Source organism: Sinohyriopsis cumingii, chromosome 17, assembly GCF_028554795.1.
Source record: "Sinohyriopsis cumingii isolate HCF-2022 chromosome 17, ASM2855479v2, whole genome shotgun sequence".
Classification (NCBI taxonomy): domain Eukaryota; kingdom Metazoa; phylum Mollusca; class Bivalvia; order Unionida; family Unionidae; genus Sinohyriopsis; species Sinohyriopsis cumingii.
The window spans coordinates 61,405,913-61,425,520 of record NC_142977.1 but is presented as its reverse complement, the minus strand read 5'-3'; the positions used below and the strand labels follow the sequence as shown (position 1 = coordinate 61,425,520).

The following is a 19,608-nucleotide window of genomic DNA, read 5'->3' as shown; positions in this document are numbered from 1 at the left end:
GACTCTGATATTAGTGACATGAAACTTGCCCAATCTGACCACACTCTATTCATTAAGTATTTGAACAGAAAAAGAAATGCCTCAAATGATAAAACTGAACATGGGCAATAACTCTGTCAAATATTGAATTTTTTTAAACATCAACTCGATTTAGGTTCTGTAGGGATCAATCATTGTACAAATGTGATTTCAGAAAAAGTCTTTTAAAGATGACATACTACACTTTGTTTCTATGGTAACATGAAAAATATGGAATGCAGAAAATGTACGTAATAAAAAATCGACGAAAGTACCTTGATATGTGTATCATGTTTGGAGGAAATACCTTAAATGGTTTGAGAATTATGCTCTTGAAATGAACATATTTACAGACAGCTATATCCCCCTTCCCATATTACATACTAATATGAGAGAAGTCCCAAGAGGGCCAGTGATTGCATACCTGACTGAGATCTTCCTTACCGCCAAATGTAAGAGACATGGGACACAAAATTTGGATCAGCAGGATGCTTTAGTAGAAATTTCTTCCAACAATCCTGATCACATATGAAAACAATTGTTTCATTGTTTCTCTAGTACTGTATCTTCATCCATGTATAATGAACACATCAACATCATTTGTTGAAGCAGATATAGATACACTTGTTTAGACTAGTGACTCTCACAAAAGTCAATTGTCCTGCAAAACTTTTCACTTGTCCATCACATATGAAAGTAACTGTTTCATTGTTTCTCTAGTACTGTATCTTCATCCATGTATAATGAACACATCAACATCATTTGTTGAAGCAGATATGAGCAAATATTATATAGATACACTTGTTTAGACTAGTGACTCTGACAAAAGTCAATTGTCCAGCAAATGTTTTCACTTGTCCATCAGTTTAGTTAACACAGAAGGCACACACAGTTGTTACTGTCGGTAACTTTCTTGAATTTAAACACAGATCGCATACACAATTGCTACTGTCAGTTATTTTCATAAGTTTAATTAACACAGATGGCACACACAGTTGCTGTTGACAGTTACTTTCATGAGTTTAATTAACACAGATGGAATACATAGTTGCTACTGTTATTTACTTTCATGAGTTTAATTATCACAGAAGGCACACACAGCTGTTACTGTCAGTAATTTTCTTGAGTTAAAACACAGATCGCATATACAAATGCTACTGTCAGTTACTTTCATGAGTTTAATTAACACAGAAGGCACACACAGTTGCTACTGTCAGTTACTTTCATGAGTTTAATTAACACTGATGGCATACACAGTTGCTACTGTTATTTACTTTCATGAGTTTAATTATCACAGAAGGCACACTAAGTTGCTACTTTTATTTGCTTTCATGAGTTTAATTATCACAGAAGGTACACAAAGTTGCTACTGTCAGCTACTTTCATGAGTTTAATTAACACAGAAGGTACACACAGTTGCTACTGTCAGTTACTTTCATGAGTTTAATTAATACAGATGGCATACACAGTTGCTACTGTTATTTACTTTCATGAGTTTAATTAACACAGATGGCACACACAGCTGCTACTGCCAGCTACTTTCATGAGTTTAGTTAACACAGATGGCATACACAGTTGCTACTGTTATTTACTTTCATGAGTTTAATTAATACAGAAGGTACACACAGTTGCTACTGTCAGCTACTTTCATGAGTTTAATTAACACAGATGGCATACACAGTTGCTACTGTCAGCTACTTTCATTATTTTATTTAATATTCAACTGCTTTAATTTCAAAGAAGAAACTTAATGAATCGAAATAAATATTCCAGCTCTTTTTACTGCCTCTAATAATAAAATTGAGAAGCTATTTTTCAAAAGATAATTAATAATCAAAATATCAAGTTTGTAATGTCTACCAAGGACACAACTGTAAAACATATATAAACCTAATTTTTCTCTGAGTATATTACTGTAGCATTCAACTACACCCAGGCAGTTTGTACCCATCTTGTGATTTTAAAAATGAAAACCATCAAGGACATGACAAAGAAACAAAATTTAGTTCTTTAATTCATTCATTTATCAACCTGGCAGTGGCCAGGAGGTCCATTATTATTATTACTGTTGTCTTCTTTGCATTTCAAGCTAAGTTTTCATTGTGAACAACCTGCCTGCAAACTGTCCTTTTCTGGTTCCTGGAAAACTAAATTGTCAGTTGAAGAGTGAGGTTCCTTTGATTACACATACACAGAATGTAAAACTGTCATCTGCATCCAATAATGCAATGTCTAGTTTCAATATTTCTAAAAAATACAGACTTGACCATGCAAATATAGTTCTCATTAATAAAGAAACTCATTTTTGGTTTACAACATGAACATGATAATGGTGTCACAGACCCCCTAGTGAGATCAAGGTTAGATATTATAAATTGTTCAATGAAATGGCTAAGTTCTGTGTATTTTTATATCTCTTAGGCTTTTCATCTTTAAAATCAGTAGTGGGGTACAAACTGTCAGGGAGTACGTGAATACTATAGTAATGGAGATACAGTGATTTCTCTAGGATTTGAACATAGAAGAGAAATTCACCTTCTGCCATTTTCAAAAGGGTGAATCTTAAATGAGGCAGTCCTTATATGAGAACAGCATCTGTTAATAAGATCCTTTAAAGTATGTTTTAACAAAATTGTGTGTGATAAATAGCATTTAATAAATAGTGATGAAACAGTTTTTTTTAAATTCTGATTATAGACAAATTGACAGAGACCATGTGCTGTGTTAATGACAATGTCAAGTATTATACTACATGTAACAGCAGAGGAATAACCACACAGTAGAGACATTACCACCAAACACTTAAAACTGCATGTAACAGTACAGACATTACCAACAACTACTTAAAACTACATGTAACAGTATAGAAATTACCACCAACTACTTAAAACTGCATGTAACCATACAGACATTACCATAAAATACTTAAAACTGCATGTAAGAGTACAGAAATTACCATCAACTACTTAAAACTGCATGTAACAGTATAGAAATTACCACCAACTACTTAAAACTACATGCAACAGTGCAGACATTACTATCAAATACTTAAAACTAGTATGTAAAAGTACAGACATTACCACCAACTACTTAAAACTGCATGTAACAGTACAGACATTACCATCAACTACTTAAAACTACATGTAAGAGGATTGACATTACCACCAACTACTTAAAACTGCACATAACAGTACAGACATTACCACCAACTACTTAAAACTACATGTAACAGTACAGACATTACCACCAACTATTTAAAACTGCATGTAACAGTAGACATTACCACCAACTACTTAAAACTACATGCAACAGTACAGACATTACCATCAAATACTTAAAACTAGTATGTAAAAATACAGACATTACCACCAACTACTTAAAACTACATGTAATAGTACAGACATTACCATCAACTACTTAAAACTACATGTAAAAGTACAGACATTACCATCAAATACTTAAAACTGCATGTAATAGTATGGACATGACCACCAACTACTTCAAACTACATGTAACAGTACAGATATTACCACCAACTACTTAAAACTACATGTAACAGTACAGATTTTACCACCAACTACTTAAAACTACATGTAACAGTACAGACATTACCACCAACTACTTCAAACTACATGCAACAGTATAGACATTACCATCAAATACTTAAAACTAGTATGTAAAAGTACAGACATTACCACCAACTACTTAAAACTACATGTAATAGTACAGACACCACCAACTACTTAAAACTAGTATGTAAAAGTACAGACATTACCACCAAATAACTTAAAACTGCATATATGTTAATGTACAACCTTGCCAAGTGTTGATGCAAAGTAGTCCTATCAAAGACATAAACTGGGGTCTACTCTGTGTCAGAATCAGTACTTTACTTTTACTTGGTTATATAAAATACCTACATTAGCCTCTATGCCATGCCAAGTGACCACAAGACAACTTTGTCTTGTACATATGTTGGTATGTGTTCTTTATTTTAGTGCTGGAGCAAAACTGGCCTGGTGACGAACTCCATTGTAAGTGTTTACATTTATTAAATAAAATAATTATCAAATCAACTAAATGTAATTTAGTTGTGAAGAAATTGATTTATTTCAAAGAGATTATTTCATATGCTAGATGTGAACTTTTTAAGGACAATTCATTCTAAAATTCTTACTTCGACTGAAGGCTGTCCCTCATACCTGGGACCCAGGGAAGGCACTCTTAATGTGGGGTACTCACCCATAGATGCAATTTAGAATTTTCTTATTATTTTAATGTGAACTCAGTGAAATCAAATTACCCTAGCATATATATATTTCTAAAAACTATCTTCCCTGGACAGCATCTGTATAAATTGGAAAGTCTTGAAGCAAGGATGGCTTATATAAAATTTAATCTTTAGGCTAAGCAGTTTTTAAGAAGACATTATTTGAAAATGTTCATTTTAGGAAGAGCAGCTACCATAAATACTTGTGTATAAGCCCATTCACGTATAAGCCAACCCCCCAAAACTGAATAGGTATAAACACTAAAAAATGCATGACCCACGTATAAGCTGACCCACAACTTAGTGACATCATAATATGCACTAGCTAAGTTCTAAAGGCAAACTTATATTACCATAAATTACACGTATACTTCTCTTGGGTTGGCATCTATGATTATTTTTTAAAAATGGTATAAATGTCTTTGAAAAGTAATTTATTTAATTTTCTGTTTTCTTATTGTTTTTAATTTAGATTTGTGTATAACTTGATCAAACGATGACAAGAACTGAGCATTCGCGAGTTACTGTAACACTACCTCTCCCTTTTGATTCAATTATTGTTGTTTGTTTATACATTATTGCATTGGACATTTTATATCAGTACACCAGTAATTACGTTTTTATTTTGCCCAGAAATTGTAAATACCTAATTCATTAAAATGTGATCCCAGTATGACAATACAATGAACAACAAAACGGTTTGATTCAACGCTCTCAATTAGGCTACTGAACTTATTTATGTAATGGTGCCACTGCATGTACATTGTAGATTTAAACATGCACTGAATGAAGTACATCCCATGGAGTCGAATCATGGGCACCATTGCACTAACTTGAATGATATATCCAAAATACAATAATGAAGTTTCAGAAATGATGCTTCAAAAATTAAGCTAATGCCATAAAAGCTGAGCTGTAGTTTGCTTTCATGAAAGTGACCTTATACCTTACCAGTCAACTTTCATGCTGGGAGGAAAAAAGTCCAGATTTTAAGGGTCGTTCTGTGCCAATATTCCGATTTCATAATATCTCCAAATTTTTGCAGTGAACTCCCAGTTATTAAATTATGTCTTCGATTTTCATTGATCCTTAAAAAGAAAAGTCCTACATAAATAGATATATCGTATGCAATCCATGGAAGAAATTTTCTGTTGTATCACCTGTGAATATTGTGGTGACAAAATAATTACTTTACTAGAAAGAATTTACTTCTTCAATAAACAGAATCATTCACATAAGTTTATAAACTTTTTACCTCAACAAAAATCAAAAAAAACAGGGAGAAAAAAAACAACAATAAAATTGTTGACAAGTCAGTTAATTTCAATCCCAAGAAGATCACTATGAATGCTGTAACTCCATATGCTATAGCTCCATTCCCACCAAAGAAACTTACACAAATGAACACCTGGCAGTTTTATACCATACATATGAACATTAGTTACCATCATTAAATTAAAAAGAATGAATGAAAATATGTAAATGCAGCATATGTATCCTCAAAAAACTAATTCAGAATACATATGTTTTATAGCAAACAATACTAAATGCCTTACGAGTTGACAATAAGGAAATAATGTCGGATATACAATGAGGGGGAAATAGTTGCCACAAGTATAGTACCGTGAGGCTGCCTATTTAGGTACCTTTAGTTCAACAAAATTGGGAATCCTTTATTTGCCAATCAATTAAGTACTGTACATTCTAGTTCAGCCTTGTCTCCTGGGTAAACTCAACTGGCCCGCGAATTATGAAGTCTGCATTTACCTTTAGTTAATTTTGTTTTGGAGAAATCAGAAAATATGCACATGCAAAATAATAACAAAATTAATCATAGTACATGTACTTTATATTAATTAAATAAATGTCGGGACACTGAAAATGATTTTTTTACATGCATATGTCTTAGGACATGGAAAAAGATATTTTTTCATGTCCCAAGATTTACAGCCAATACAGTAGTCAACAAAAAGACTTAAAACTGTCAAGTTTAGACGTTGGCCCATGGATAAGCCAATCCCCCCCCCCCTTCTTCTAAGGCCTTATTTTTCTCTAAATTATTTGGCTTATACACGAGTATATACGGTATATATGAAAGTGAATTGGCAGCACTTGGATAAATATAAGTCTTTTATGCCAGGAGAAGCAATTTTTCAGTTTTCTACTTTTAGTAGTAGTAGCCATATTTGATGCCAGATCTGAAATGCACTTTTGCTAGGGTGCTTTCTGTTAAATTTGAGTAAAAACATTTTGTGGTTTTTGAGAAAAAGTCATTTTTTCTAATATTTATCAACAGAGGTCATATTAGATTGCATACCAATTTTTTTATTTGAAAAAAAAAAATGCCTTTATACTGGTTTGTTTTTAGTCAAATTTTGTCACCTTCTGTTAAGGGGTTTTTGACAAGTCACTTTAAAGGTGTTGTTAATTTTAGTAATGTTGGCCATACTGGATGATATTTGACTAATGTTGGCCATACTGGATGATAGATTACTAATGTCGACCATACTGGATGATATTTTAGTAATGTTGGCCATACTGGATGATATTTGATTAATGTTGGCCATACTTGATGATATTTTAGTAATGTTGGCCATTCTTGATGACATTTTAGTAATACTGGCCATACTTGATGATATTTTAGTAATGTTGGTCATACTTTGATGATATTTTAGTAATGTTGGTCATACTTGATGATATTTTAGTAATGTTGGCCATACTTGATGATATTTTAGTAATGTTGGCCATACTTGATGATATTTTAGTAATGTTGGTCATACTTGATGATATTTTAGTAATGTTGGCCATACTTTGATGATATTTTAATAATGTTGGCCATACTTGATATTTTAGTAATGCTGGCCATACTTGATATTTTAGTAATGTTTGCCATACTTTGATGATATCTTAGTATTGTTGGCCATACTTTGATGATATTTTAGTAATGCTGGCCATACTTGATGATATTTTAGTATTGTTGGCCATACTTTGATGATATTTTAGTATTGTTGGCCATACTTTGATGTTATTTTAGTATTCTTGGCCATACTTTGATGATATTTTAGTAATGCTGGCCATACATGATGATATTTTAGTATTGTTGGCCATACTTTGATGATATTTTAGTATTGTTGGCCATACTTTGATGATATTTTAGTATTGTTGGCCATACTTTGATGATATTTTAGTATTGTTGGCCATACTTTGATGATATTTTAGTAATGCTGGCCATACATGATGATATTTTAGTATTGTTGGCCATACTTTGATGATATTTTAGTATTGTTGGCCATACTTTGACGATATTTTAGTATTGTTGGCCATACTTTTACGATATTTTAGTAATGCTGGCCAAACTTGATGATATTTTAGTATTGTTGGCCATACTTTGATGATATTTTAGTATTGTTGGCCATACTTTGATGATATTTTAGTATTGTTGGCCATACTGGATGATATTTTAGTATCGCTGGCCATACTTGATGATATTTTAGTAATGTTGGCCATACTGGATGATGGATCAGTAACATCTGAAAAAATCTGATAGGCCTTGAGACCAAAATGCTCTCTTTAAAATTACATCCAAACAGGTCATGTAATTGTTTAGTAAAGCTGTCAATAGCAAAGTGTGAACAGACAATGTGTGATGGACAATGCTTGACAAAAAAAGGACAATACCATATGCATACTTGGTGTTATTTGTCAGCAGAACTAAAAACCTGCATTTTGGGGTATAAATAAAGACATGTAGATGAACACCATCCTTCAACAATCTATGGCAAAGGCATACACATAATTTTCCTTTGTGATCAAATTTAGGACTAGAAAATCATAATGGTTTTCACATAATCAAAAAGAAGCCACAAGCTCTAAAGACCGACTTTCTGGATGGTACTGAAGCTGTTGAATTCCATGGCTGAAGCTGGAGACACATATGCTGAAAAAGGAAACCAAAATTTGATCAAACCTAATGTTTCTGCCAAAATTTAGCCTGTCTTGGTTTTTCAAGAAAATTTTGCTGATGAAAAGTGGAATGTACCAGATGTTACAATTGTGTACTGACTAGTTCTTAAAGAACCAACTAAAATAATTAGAAAGGTAAAACACAATAGTGACACCTTGTAAATTCAGTTTTCATCTGTTCAATGTTCAATAATAACTCATAAATCTTCCTTGGCAAATATATTCAACAGGAAATATTTTAAAGGTAGGTAACGAATTTTTCCAAAACTTGTAAACACATTTTCTAAACATGAGGCCAAAGTGTGCCCAAGATCACTTACCTGTTAAATTTTCCATTTCTTTATGGATTAAGGGACATACCATAGACTCATTTAGTCTTACAGTCTGGTGAGCCAAAACATGTTGGATCTGCTGAATCACTGTAAGTGATCAATACTTTGTGTTGCCCATGTTTGTAGCGTAAGCCAGTATTTGAATACTAAATATACCCTGAAAAGAAGGTCATAGTAACCCAGTTTTGGTACATTACACACGTTCATCCCATGATTTACCCATACTGCAACTTCATGGGGAACAGATGAAAAGGTATTAGAATCCGAGACCACACAAAATATTTAAGCAATGTTGAATGAGCACCAGAAAGCAGGTCACAGCAAGTTTAAGTGTGCAACATGGCTTCATCAAAAGAAGTACCCACACTGCTAGTTTGGTTTCAATAATGTATATGAATATAAAAGCTACCATATAGTTTGGTCAAGGAGGGACATGCATGCAAAGACAGTCAAAGTGAATCTTGTATGTTCCTGATGCTATGATAAATATCTGAAGAAAACCCCAATTTTGAAGTTGGTGAATGAGTTTCAAGATGGTAGAGGCAAAGCCTCCTCCATGTTTTGAAACCTGAAAAAAACTGAATCAACTAGAATGCTGATTATATATATATATAGTAAATCGAGGGTCCCTCAATGGGACTGACACTCTAAAAGCTCAAAAGAATTTCCAAGAATCCAACATAAGCTTGTTTCTTCTATTTAAATGCTAACAATTGAAGCCAGTTTTTTATATTCTTCAGCAATAGCAAGATTTTTAAACTGGCCACTGTGTCAGCCATGTTGGATGTGGTATTGGTATCATTATCATTATCACTGTGGATGAAATAAACATCATTACAAGTCTTTCAGTGAAAAACCCATGTGAACAAATCCATCCATTCAGGGGGTGAAGTGATAACAAGATTTTCAAGATGACCATTTTCTATGAAAGATTGGTACCATTTTCATTTAGGACCAACTAAATATCTTAAAAAGCCTTTGGTGAAAAGCACATGTTGATACGACCATCCATTCAAAAGAAGTAGTAAGAACGTTATATTCAAGATGGCCACCATAGTTATATTGGATGTCAGATTGATATCATTTTCACTTAGAACCAACTAGACACTGTAAGAATCTTCTGGTGGAAAAACATGTCAATATGACTGTCTTTTCAAATGAAGGAATGATAAGATTTTCAAGATGACTGTATAGTGGCCAAGTTGGATGCCAGATTGGCACAATTTTCATTTAGGACCAACTATGACATCATCAGAAATATTTTAGTGAACCCCCATGTTGATATGTTCATTCATCCAAAAGGAGTGGCAACAAGAGGATTTTCAGCATGGCCAAACCTGCATGTCCTAGCATCACCGTTTTTATGAGAGACCAAATGGGCCTAGTAATGACGTATTTTTCCTGACAGAAACATGGCTAAAATCATCAGGTGATGAGCCCAAGTGCGTGGATCTAACACCCACTGGTTACTCCATCAAGTCGTTCCCCCGTAACTCTTACGGAGGTGGAATTGCTGTCATCACAAAGAACTCCATGATTAAACACCTTAACCACACCACAACATTTAATTTATTTCGACCACACATCGTTTGAACTAGTCCAAGCCATACTCACACTGGAGCAAATGTCAGTCCATTTTTTCTGCCTATACCACCACCCTACTAGTAGAAAAAACAAGCTGACTGAATCTATCTTTTTGGAGCAGTTTCTGAATCTCCTGGAGTATGGAAATTTAATAGGTGGCAGCCTGATTATTCATATTTCAACTTTCACTTTGAGTGTCTTGGAAACCCAAACACATAAAAACTTCTAGATTCCATTAATGTTTTCAACCTCAAACAGTCAGTTAACCAACCCACCCATAAACATGGTCACATTTTAGACTGGATTCTTCATAGAACTGACGATAACATTCTACGGTCCTCCCTGGTATCCCATGAACTTGCATCAGATCACCTCTGCATTATATGCCATCTTGATGTATCAGTCCCTAACCCTCCACCTTTATCTGCTACTAAGAGAAATGATAAATAGAACCAAACTAATGCATGACATCCAAGCAAACCTAACAACTTGCTTACCTCCTACAGCAGAACAACTCGATAACTGTCTGCATTCATTGCTCGACAAACATGCCCCAGCTACCAAATGCAGAGTATCAATTCAAAAGTGTTCTAGCAGTGTTATGGACCAGCTTCGCACTGCTAAAAGAGACTGCCGTAAAGCTGAGAGGCTCTGGCTTTCCACCACACTCACTATTCATAAGCAAATCTATGAAGCAGCTAAGAAGAATGTCACAAATATAGTCCATGCAGCGAAATCAGCCCACTACACTACTAAGATCATGGAAAGTTCCAGCTGCAAAGAGCTCTTCGAAATTACTAACAAGCTAATGTCAAGGAACAAATGTACACCACTAACAAATAGCCTTCTCATCAGTCGACCTTCCGGATATGTTTGCAAATTTCTTTCATGACAAAGTACAAACCATTAGAGATAAGCTTGACACCACAACTTCGATTGACTTGTCATCACCATAAAGTTGGGATACAGAATTTGAGTGGCAACTATTAGCAGCATTTGAACCTGTCTCTATGGATTTCGCATGTACAATCCTGATGAAGAGTGCACCAAATTCATGTATACTTAATCCAATTCCAACATCAATGCTGCTTGAGTGCTTAGATCCAGTATTGCCTTCACTAACTGATGTATTAATAGCTCACTCTCATCCAGGAAATTCCCATCATTTTTCAAAACTGCCATGATTGTAAAGCCTCTGCTGAAGAAACCAACAATAGACCATAATGATTTAAAAAACTACTGCCCAGTTTCTAATCTCCCAATCATAGAAAAAATCTTAGAAAATGTTATTCTATCCCAGCTTGTATCTTATCTAAATTCTAACAGTCTTTTTAGCAATGTACAATCTGCATATCGCCCATGCCACAGTACTGAAACTACTCTTCTAAAAGTAGTTAATGACATTCTCTCTGCTTTGGATAGCGGAAAGATTACAGTCCTCACCTTCCTTGATTTGTCTGCAGCATTTGACACAATAGACCATGATATATTACTTCACTGTCTCCAGCATGTATTTGGCATTCATGATACAGCCTTAACGTGGTTCAAATCCTACTTGGTCAACAGGACACAAATTGTGTCTGCAAATGGAATACACTCCAGCCCAGTTAATCAAAGTTGTGGTGTTCCACAGGGGTCTGTTGTTGGACCTGTTCTCTTCATTCTATGCACTCAGCCACTCTCAAGTGTCATAGATCATCATCCAGTGTCTCACCAAGTGTACGCTGATGACCCCAAATATACAAATCTAGCCACCCAACTGAAGTTGATGCTATCATCCAAGGTGTAGAGAGGTGCATTTCTGATGTGAAATCATGGATGACATGTAACAAGCTGCAGATGAATGATGATAAAACTGAGGCCATTGATTCACAACACAAAGACTTTCTCATTCACATCCTTTACCTCAAACAATAAATATCAGCAACACCAACATCAAATTCACACAATTAGTACGAAACCTAGGTGTTACTCTGGACAGTACTCTCACATTGCACCAACATGTCATGAACATATGCAAGGCTGCATATCTTGAGCTGAGATGCATCAGCTCAATTCGCAAATATCTTTCAGTGATGCCACTAAAAGACTTGTGTGTTCATTAGTACTTTCAAGACTGGACTATTGTAACTCAATTCTCTCTGGTTCATCTCAATATCTACTCCAGAAACTTCAAAAAGTTCAAAACACAGCTGCTCAGATCATACTTAGAGTACCAAGATCTGAGCACACCTCCCCACTGCTCTATACCCTACACTGGCTATCCATTTGATCCAGAATCAAACACAAAATTTGTTCTCTGTGCTATGTTTCACTGACGGACTCCAGTTGAACATACCTTCCTGACCTCACCCATGTGTACACACCAGGAAGATACTTACGCTCCTCTTTGGACAATCGTATACTCATTTTTCCCACTATGAAAACAAAGTCATATGGACAGCGTTCTTATGCATACCAGGGCACAGCAACATGGAATGAATTGCCTACTGAACTTAGACATGAAGACACAGTGATCCCATTCAAGAGTGCTCTTAAAACTCACTTATTTTGACTGCAAGAACAAACTTAAAGACCTAATAATGTTTCCTACCTTAAATATTTTCAGCATGTTTTTTATGTTTTCTAATTTCATGGTGTTTGTTTTTGTAATTATATCATTATATATGTTTTGTATGTTATAGGTGTTGTCTAATGTTGTAAAGCACTTAAAGCTTCTAAAGATTAGGCGCTATACAAAGTCCTCATTATTATTATTATTATTATTATTATCATTATTATGAATGTGTGTATTGAGTTTCAGGGCAATCATTGATGCAGTTAGGAGTAGTGATAACAAAACGAACGCTTAGCTGGCGGACGCTAAATGGAGGTAGTGAGGACGAGTGGAGCGCGTGCGAATGAACGGAACAAAATGATTAGTGAGCTAATGGATGAATGACAGATGAAAGACCATCCCATCTACAGGTGTAGCATCAACAGAACTAATTTGAGCTGTTCGTCAACACAAGCTAAACAAATATCGTTCACCTGTGGCATGAGACAGACTCTCTTAAGCAACAATATGCCATAGAAAGTAAGTCACAATGGCCAAGTTTTGGTGAGCAAACCTTGGACCTGAGATGCACCCTCACTTTAAGTTTTGCAATTGGTGGAAAGATACTGGAGTAAGAGATAGCATACAAGTTTAAAGTAATGGCAAATAAAATACAAAAATAGGTCAAAGCAACTCAGTTTTGTGCATGATAAATCTATATCCTATAGTGCATCCTCTGTGGAAATTTGGAGGCAACAGATCAAAGCAATTAGTCACTGGACCAGCACATTTCGGTTTTGGTAATTTGTATGCTTCCTGCATGGGAAGTAGGTCATAGCAACCCATTAATGACTGCAAAATATAGTAGGTTAAGTAAAATCAGCATTACAGCCCTGACAAAAGGATGGATGGATGCACAGAAATATGTATGGATGGACAAGTAAATCCTACATACTGCCTGAAGCTGGGGGGGTGGGGCGGGCTAAATATGGATTTGCCTATTTCCTAAAGTACACCACTCACATAACCTCCAGTCTGATTGCTGTCTTTTCATTAAATGTGACTTCGATTTCTATGTTGCTGAGATTGCATCACATTAAAAAAATAAAAATAAAAGAATAAGTTGGGGCAATATAAAAACTTAAACTGTTTTTTCTTTTCAGGTTAGATCTGGACTTAGAGATGCTAGTGGTCATTACGTTTAGTTCACACTAAGATGGGCTCATCCATTATTTACACAGAAATATATCAACCACACATACATGGCCCTATATTTTATAATTATATGGGCCAATAAATTATTCCCCAGATAAAGAATATATTCTGTATCAATACATCATATGCTATGACAATGACTTATCAGGATAAAATGTACATCCTTCTGTGGGTCCGATGTTTTACTGTAATTTTATTTGATTTCTATATTGCTGAGAATACATTGCAAATATATAAAAGAAAGAATAAGTGAGGGCAATATAAATGAAACTGAAAGAAACTGCTTTTTATTACAAGTTAGATTCAGACTGTGGCTACACAGTAAAGGGAAACAACTGCTGTTATACACATCAAGATGTATTCACACACCAAGTAACAGGACTCTCTGACCAACTGTTCATAAGAAACTGACCACATAAAAAAACTGACCACATACAATTTTTTAACACAGAGGTTAATATGTGGCGTGTCTGGATGGAGAGATGCTAGTGGTCACTTATGTTCATTTCACCACTTTGAAGTGAGACCAATCATTATGTTCATTTCACCACTTTGAAGTGAGACCAATCATTATGTTCAGTTCACCGCTTTGAAGTGAGACCAATCATTATGTTCATTTCACCACTTTGAAGTGAGACCAATCATTATGTTTAGTTCACCACTTTGAAGTGAGACCAATCATTATGTTCATTTCACCACTTTGAAGTGAGACAAATCATTATGTTCAGTTCACTGCTTTGAAGTGAGACCAATCATTATGTTCAGTTCACCGCTTTGAAGTGAGACCAATCATTATGTTCATTTCACCACTTTGAAGTGAAACCAATCATTATGTTCAGTTCACCGCTTTGAAGTGAGACAAATCATTATGTTCAGTTCACTGCTTTAAAGTGAGACGAATCATTATGTTCAGTTCACATTAAGGCAGGCTCACCCTTACACAGAAATATATCATCCATATGCACATGACTCAATATTTTCTAATTATATGGAATAATAAAGTGTTCCCCAGATAAAGAATATATTCTGTAACAATATGCGAAGACAATGAATTATCAGGATAACCTACATCTTCTGTGGGTCTGATGTTTTACTGTAATTTTATTGTTGTACATGTCAATAAAACCGATGATTTGTTGAAATCTTTTGAGAGTAAGATCTCTTTATCTCAAGCAAAGAACTATGACACAACTAGCTGAACTACTTACCTGTAATCCTCATAACCTATTATAGATGTCAGAGGTCCAGATCCACCGAAATATAGCTCTTGAATACAAGCTGCAAAATTTAAAAATGTAAATGTTAATGACTTACAGACAGCAAGCACTTAAAAGTTATACCAACATGGACAAATGATCAAAAACTCAAACTCTGAGATCAAACACTATTTGCAAAGTTCAAATGTTTACCAGAATCGATTTTCATTTTCTACATTAATGCCAGATATATTTCATCAAGTGGTACAAAAAATGTGATATCTTAATGAGTGGCAAAACCACAAGTTAAAATACACCATTTTTGGTATGACAAGATGAAACATATCCAGGATTAATACAGGAAAAGAAATCACAAAACCTGCTTCTGAATCGCTTTGAAGATTGAACTCAATCTTCAGCCCAACATCCAACCCTCCTTTTCATACATTCACCACATTTCATAGGCTTATCATATAAATATCAGTGATTTAATTGAGTGTGGTGGCAATCTACAGTTCACATTTTACATAGGGTTTGGTTTTCAAAGAAAAAGAATTTTCCAGGATTTCCTCACTGGTTACACTGGCTATTTAAAAAAGACCTTGTATATCTTATGTGCTATTTTAATTCCCTTTAATTTTGGTGTATTATTGATGGGTGTAATTTGGTTCTAGACTATACAGTTTGGGCTCACTTCAAATGTGCTTGTATAAAAGAGGTACTAGCTCTGCTCGGTCATTTTCACTTCATAGACTTCAGAGGTAAATTGTCCACAAAAAAATCACAGCTTTTTACTTTTCAAATATCTTGTAATTCATTCATTACATTCAGGTTAAAGCGAATGGAAGTAACCATTTTGGCCAACTATTTGGCTTAAGTCATGTACAATTTCCACAAGTACAATATCCAAAGAAATGTCCGCCACAGTACATCAAAGCATCATAGAGGTATGCCAACAGTCTCTCCACTGTGTATGTTGTGAATGCAAACAACTTCACCTTACAAATGTCACTCTCTCAAACGTACATAATAACTGGTGAGTGCCTATTGTCAGGAACAGGATGACCTAATTCATCATATTAAATTACCTTTTTGACATTATGTAATCTATTTGGTCATATCTGACCACAAAATAAGTCCAGTTCAAGAATGCTTCACAGCTGGTTTATCGCTGTTGACAAGGAAGTAAAATGAAATAATCTGGCCAACCAAAGAATCACATGTTTTATAGCCACATATACCGGTAAGTAGTCAAACATTAGTGACATTATTATTTTGTCATGGTGCACAAAATAAAGACTGATGATTATTTTTAAGTCAGTGATGATTTAATTTATAGGATGGATTAAAGTGAGTCGGATACAGTAATCTTGTGTGAAACATAAATTTGGGAGAGAACAGTATCCATATTTTATGATCTTGATGAATAGTACACATAAAACAATCTTGATAAAAAAATAATAATAATAATAATAATATTAATGTTACTCTGTGCATGGCATTTGTTCAGAAATTACTTTTAAAAAGTATACCTGTATACTGAGGTTACCTGTGTACAAAAGATAGTTTTGTTTTTCCCATGGGTGGCTGCAACTGACAAACCTAACTGTACATAATATATTATAACCTTTTTGTATGAAGAAAATTGTTATAAATATGGATGCAAACCTTTTGAATCTCTATCCCAGATTTTGACACTCAAATCCCGTGAGGATGTTGCTACTAAAGGGCATCCTTGGAATGGTAAAAATATACAGGCTTCAACTGCCTCAGTATGGCCCTTGTACTCGTGTACAACAGCCAGGGCTCGTATATCCCACAACTGAAAAGTAATAAATCTTTTTAGACGATGTCCAGATTTGTTATATCATACAGACCTACTCTGAAGTCATACAATTTTTAATTAATTTTTTCATAACAATTATTTTTTGCATTTTTGGAATAAACTGCATTTTTATTGGAACTTTTCTGTACTTCTACTACTAAAAGAAACAATTTAAAATACAAACAGATCTTTTTGTTAAAGTCCTATATTCGACCAACCCACAGCAGCAGCAAAATGATTCATTAAGTTCAGCCCCATGCATACAGATTTAAATGGGACCAGCCTGGTGGCCTGTTGGTTAGAGTATCTGCCTCAGGTGCGGGAGATAGTGGGTTCAATCCCTGGCTGAGTCATACCAAAGACTTATAAAAATGGTACTAGCAGCTGCCTTGCTTGGCACTCAGCATTAAGAGGTTAGTGTTAGGACTGGTCAGCCTGGTGTCAGGATAATGTGACTAGGTGGGACATGATGCTACATGTCTGTGGCATGATGCCCCAGTGCTAGACTTTACTATAAACTGTCACACTGCAGACATCATAGCAATATGACTGAAAAATTGTTATAGCTATGTTAAAAATCAAACACACACACACACAAATTTAAATAGAATAGCTGTGATAAAACTAATGCTCACTGTACATCAACACAAACATCATTTTCTTGGCACTAAGGCCCATGGTGTTTGACAGGACCAGGACATCACAGTGGTCATCATTTTGTTGGCACTAGGGCCCATGGTGCTTGACAGGACAAATACTTGCTTTACACTTCTGATGTCCTGGCTTTCATGTAAAATGATGTCATGTGTAATGCAGGACTTTCTGTATAAAATGTTTATGGCATGGTGACACTAATGTTATGACTTTTATAGAAAGATTGTACTAAACAGAATCTCATCCATGTTAAGCCATTCAGACAAAGAATTTTTCAATCTAAAATACAGTGCAATTTCTCTTAACCAGCCACTGACAACCCAAAACAATTATAATTAGTTGATGAGTTCATTTCTTACTTAAATGTTAACATATAACTGATGATAAAATGCAAGAAAATGGTAGATAAAGGCCTTTTCCAAGGTCATACAGAGGCAGGACTAAAACGTATAACTACTGGATTATGAGTCCAATGGATGGCTAAGGAAGGTGGATGCAGAGAGGAGGTAAAATGAGTACATAAAATAAATAGCATGGAACATCAGACCACTGTTTGATATGAGACTGGTTTGCTTATAGGAGGTAAAATGTGCATATAAAATGAATAGAATGGAAGACCACTGTTAGATATGAGACTGGTTTGCTAAAAAGAGGCCAAATGTGGTCATAAAATGAATTGAATGGAACATCACACCACTGTTGGATATGAGACTGGCTAGATTAAAAGAGGCAAAATGTGCTCATAAAATGAATAGAATGGAACTGTACATCAGACTGTTTGATATAAGACTGGTTTGATTCAAGGAGGCAAACAATGTGGGAAACTGCGCTGTGGTTTTTGCCTTTTATGATATTCTGGCCAAAAGGTCAACAAATGTTTTGAATAACTGAAGAAGATACTGAATTGATCCAGCTCATGTTATCTGTGAAATTATTAAAGTATTGACATAAGTTAGTCAATTCAATGTAATGTGGACAAAATTCTGAGATAGTGACATAATCAACGCATGAGGGCAAGCACCTGTCTGGAATGTATGGCATGGTAATGCCATCATGTGTCAACCTGAAGAAAGCCCTGTTTTGCTGGTAGCAATTGCCAAAATTTACAAAAACAATTAAAAAAATTACGATGATAATTAATTTCAATTAAAGAAACAAACTGATAGAAAAGTTTGCGGCGTATCTTGTTGTCTAACAATTCATGTTAAAGTCACTGATGACTGCTTTCAGGCTGTGTTAATAATAAAAAAATACACTTCATTTCTTAAGATAAGAATTTTGCAAAAATGTATAATTTAGCATATATATATATATATATATATATATATATATATATATATATATATATATATATATATATATATATACTTGGGAAATTCTAATGCCAACTGAACATACGCAATGGTAGATGGTAGATGATCACTCATCCAGGATCAGTCTGTTACCTTAATTCATACATTTTATAATTCTAGGGGCAACACACTTATGACTGGTTTTGAAAATGCATGGCAGAGACAGGTAAAATATTCTAGTGATTTTTATCATGTTCTGAATTGCTACCAAAAATGATTTCATTAATTATTAAATGCACAAAATTTACAATATTCACACTAATCACTGCTAGTATGATGAACTAGTCCTTAACAATAATATGATCCCCTTCATTCGCACAATTAATGAGACAGAGATGGCATAGTGAGGTGCCAATGAGTTAACGTCATATCTGATAAATTAACAAAAATGTATTTTTTAAACACATGATTTCTGCAAAAGAGCATTATGTTGTCTTTGTTTATAATATTAGAGATCTTGTCAATCACACAGAAGTGCTGGAGAAATGCCAGAAGGAGAGAAACTCTAGAAAATGCTAGAGATAAATAGAACCTTTCACAATGTATGATGAAGACTTAGAAAATCAAACCTCAGTGATAATCATCTTGTCAGAGTCAAGGTTTACTGAGGCTTACCCTGACAGCTAAAATCTTTTTTCCTCCAAAATCTAACTTATTAGAATA

General features: G+C 34.5%; 1 protein-coding gene across 1 annotated transcript in view; it reads right to left on the bottom strand.

Moving 5' to 3' along the window:
* Positions 1–6,039: 6,039 nt before the first annotated feature.
* LOC149779072 (WD repeat-containing protein 31-like) overlaps positions 6,040–19,608 on the bottom strand; it is a 39,008-nt gene continuing 25,439 nt past the window's right edge. The window contains exons 8-10 of the mRNA XM_089939626.1: positions 16,783–16,936; positions 15,127–15,196; positions 6,040–8,225 (exon numbers count right to left, since the gene is read on the bottom strand). Coding sequence (XP_089795752.1) covers positions 8,138–8,225; positions 15,127–15,196; positions 16,783–16,936 — 312 coding nt within the window. The 3' untranslated portion in view covers positions 6,040–8,137. The remainder of the gene's footprint in view (positions 8,226–15,126; positions 15,197–16,782; positions 16,937–19,608) is intronic.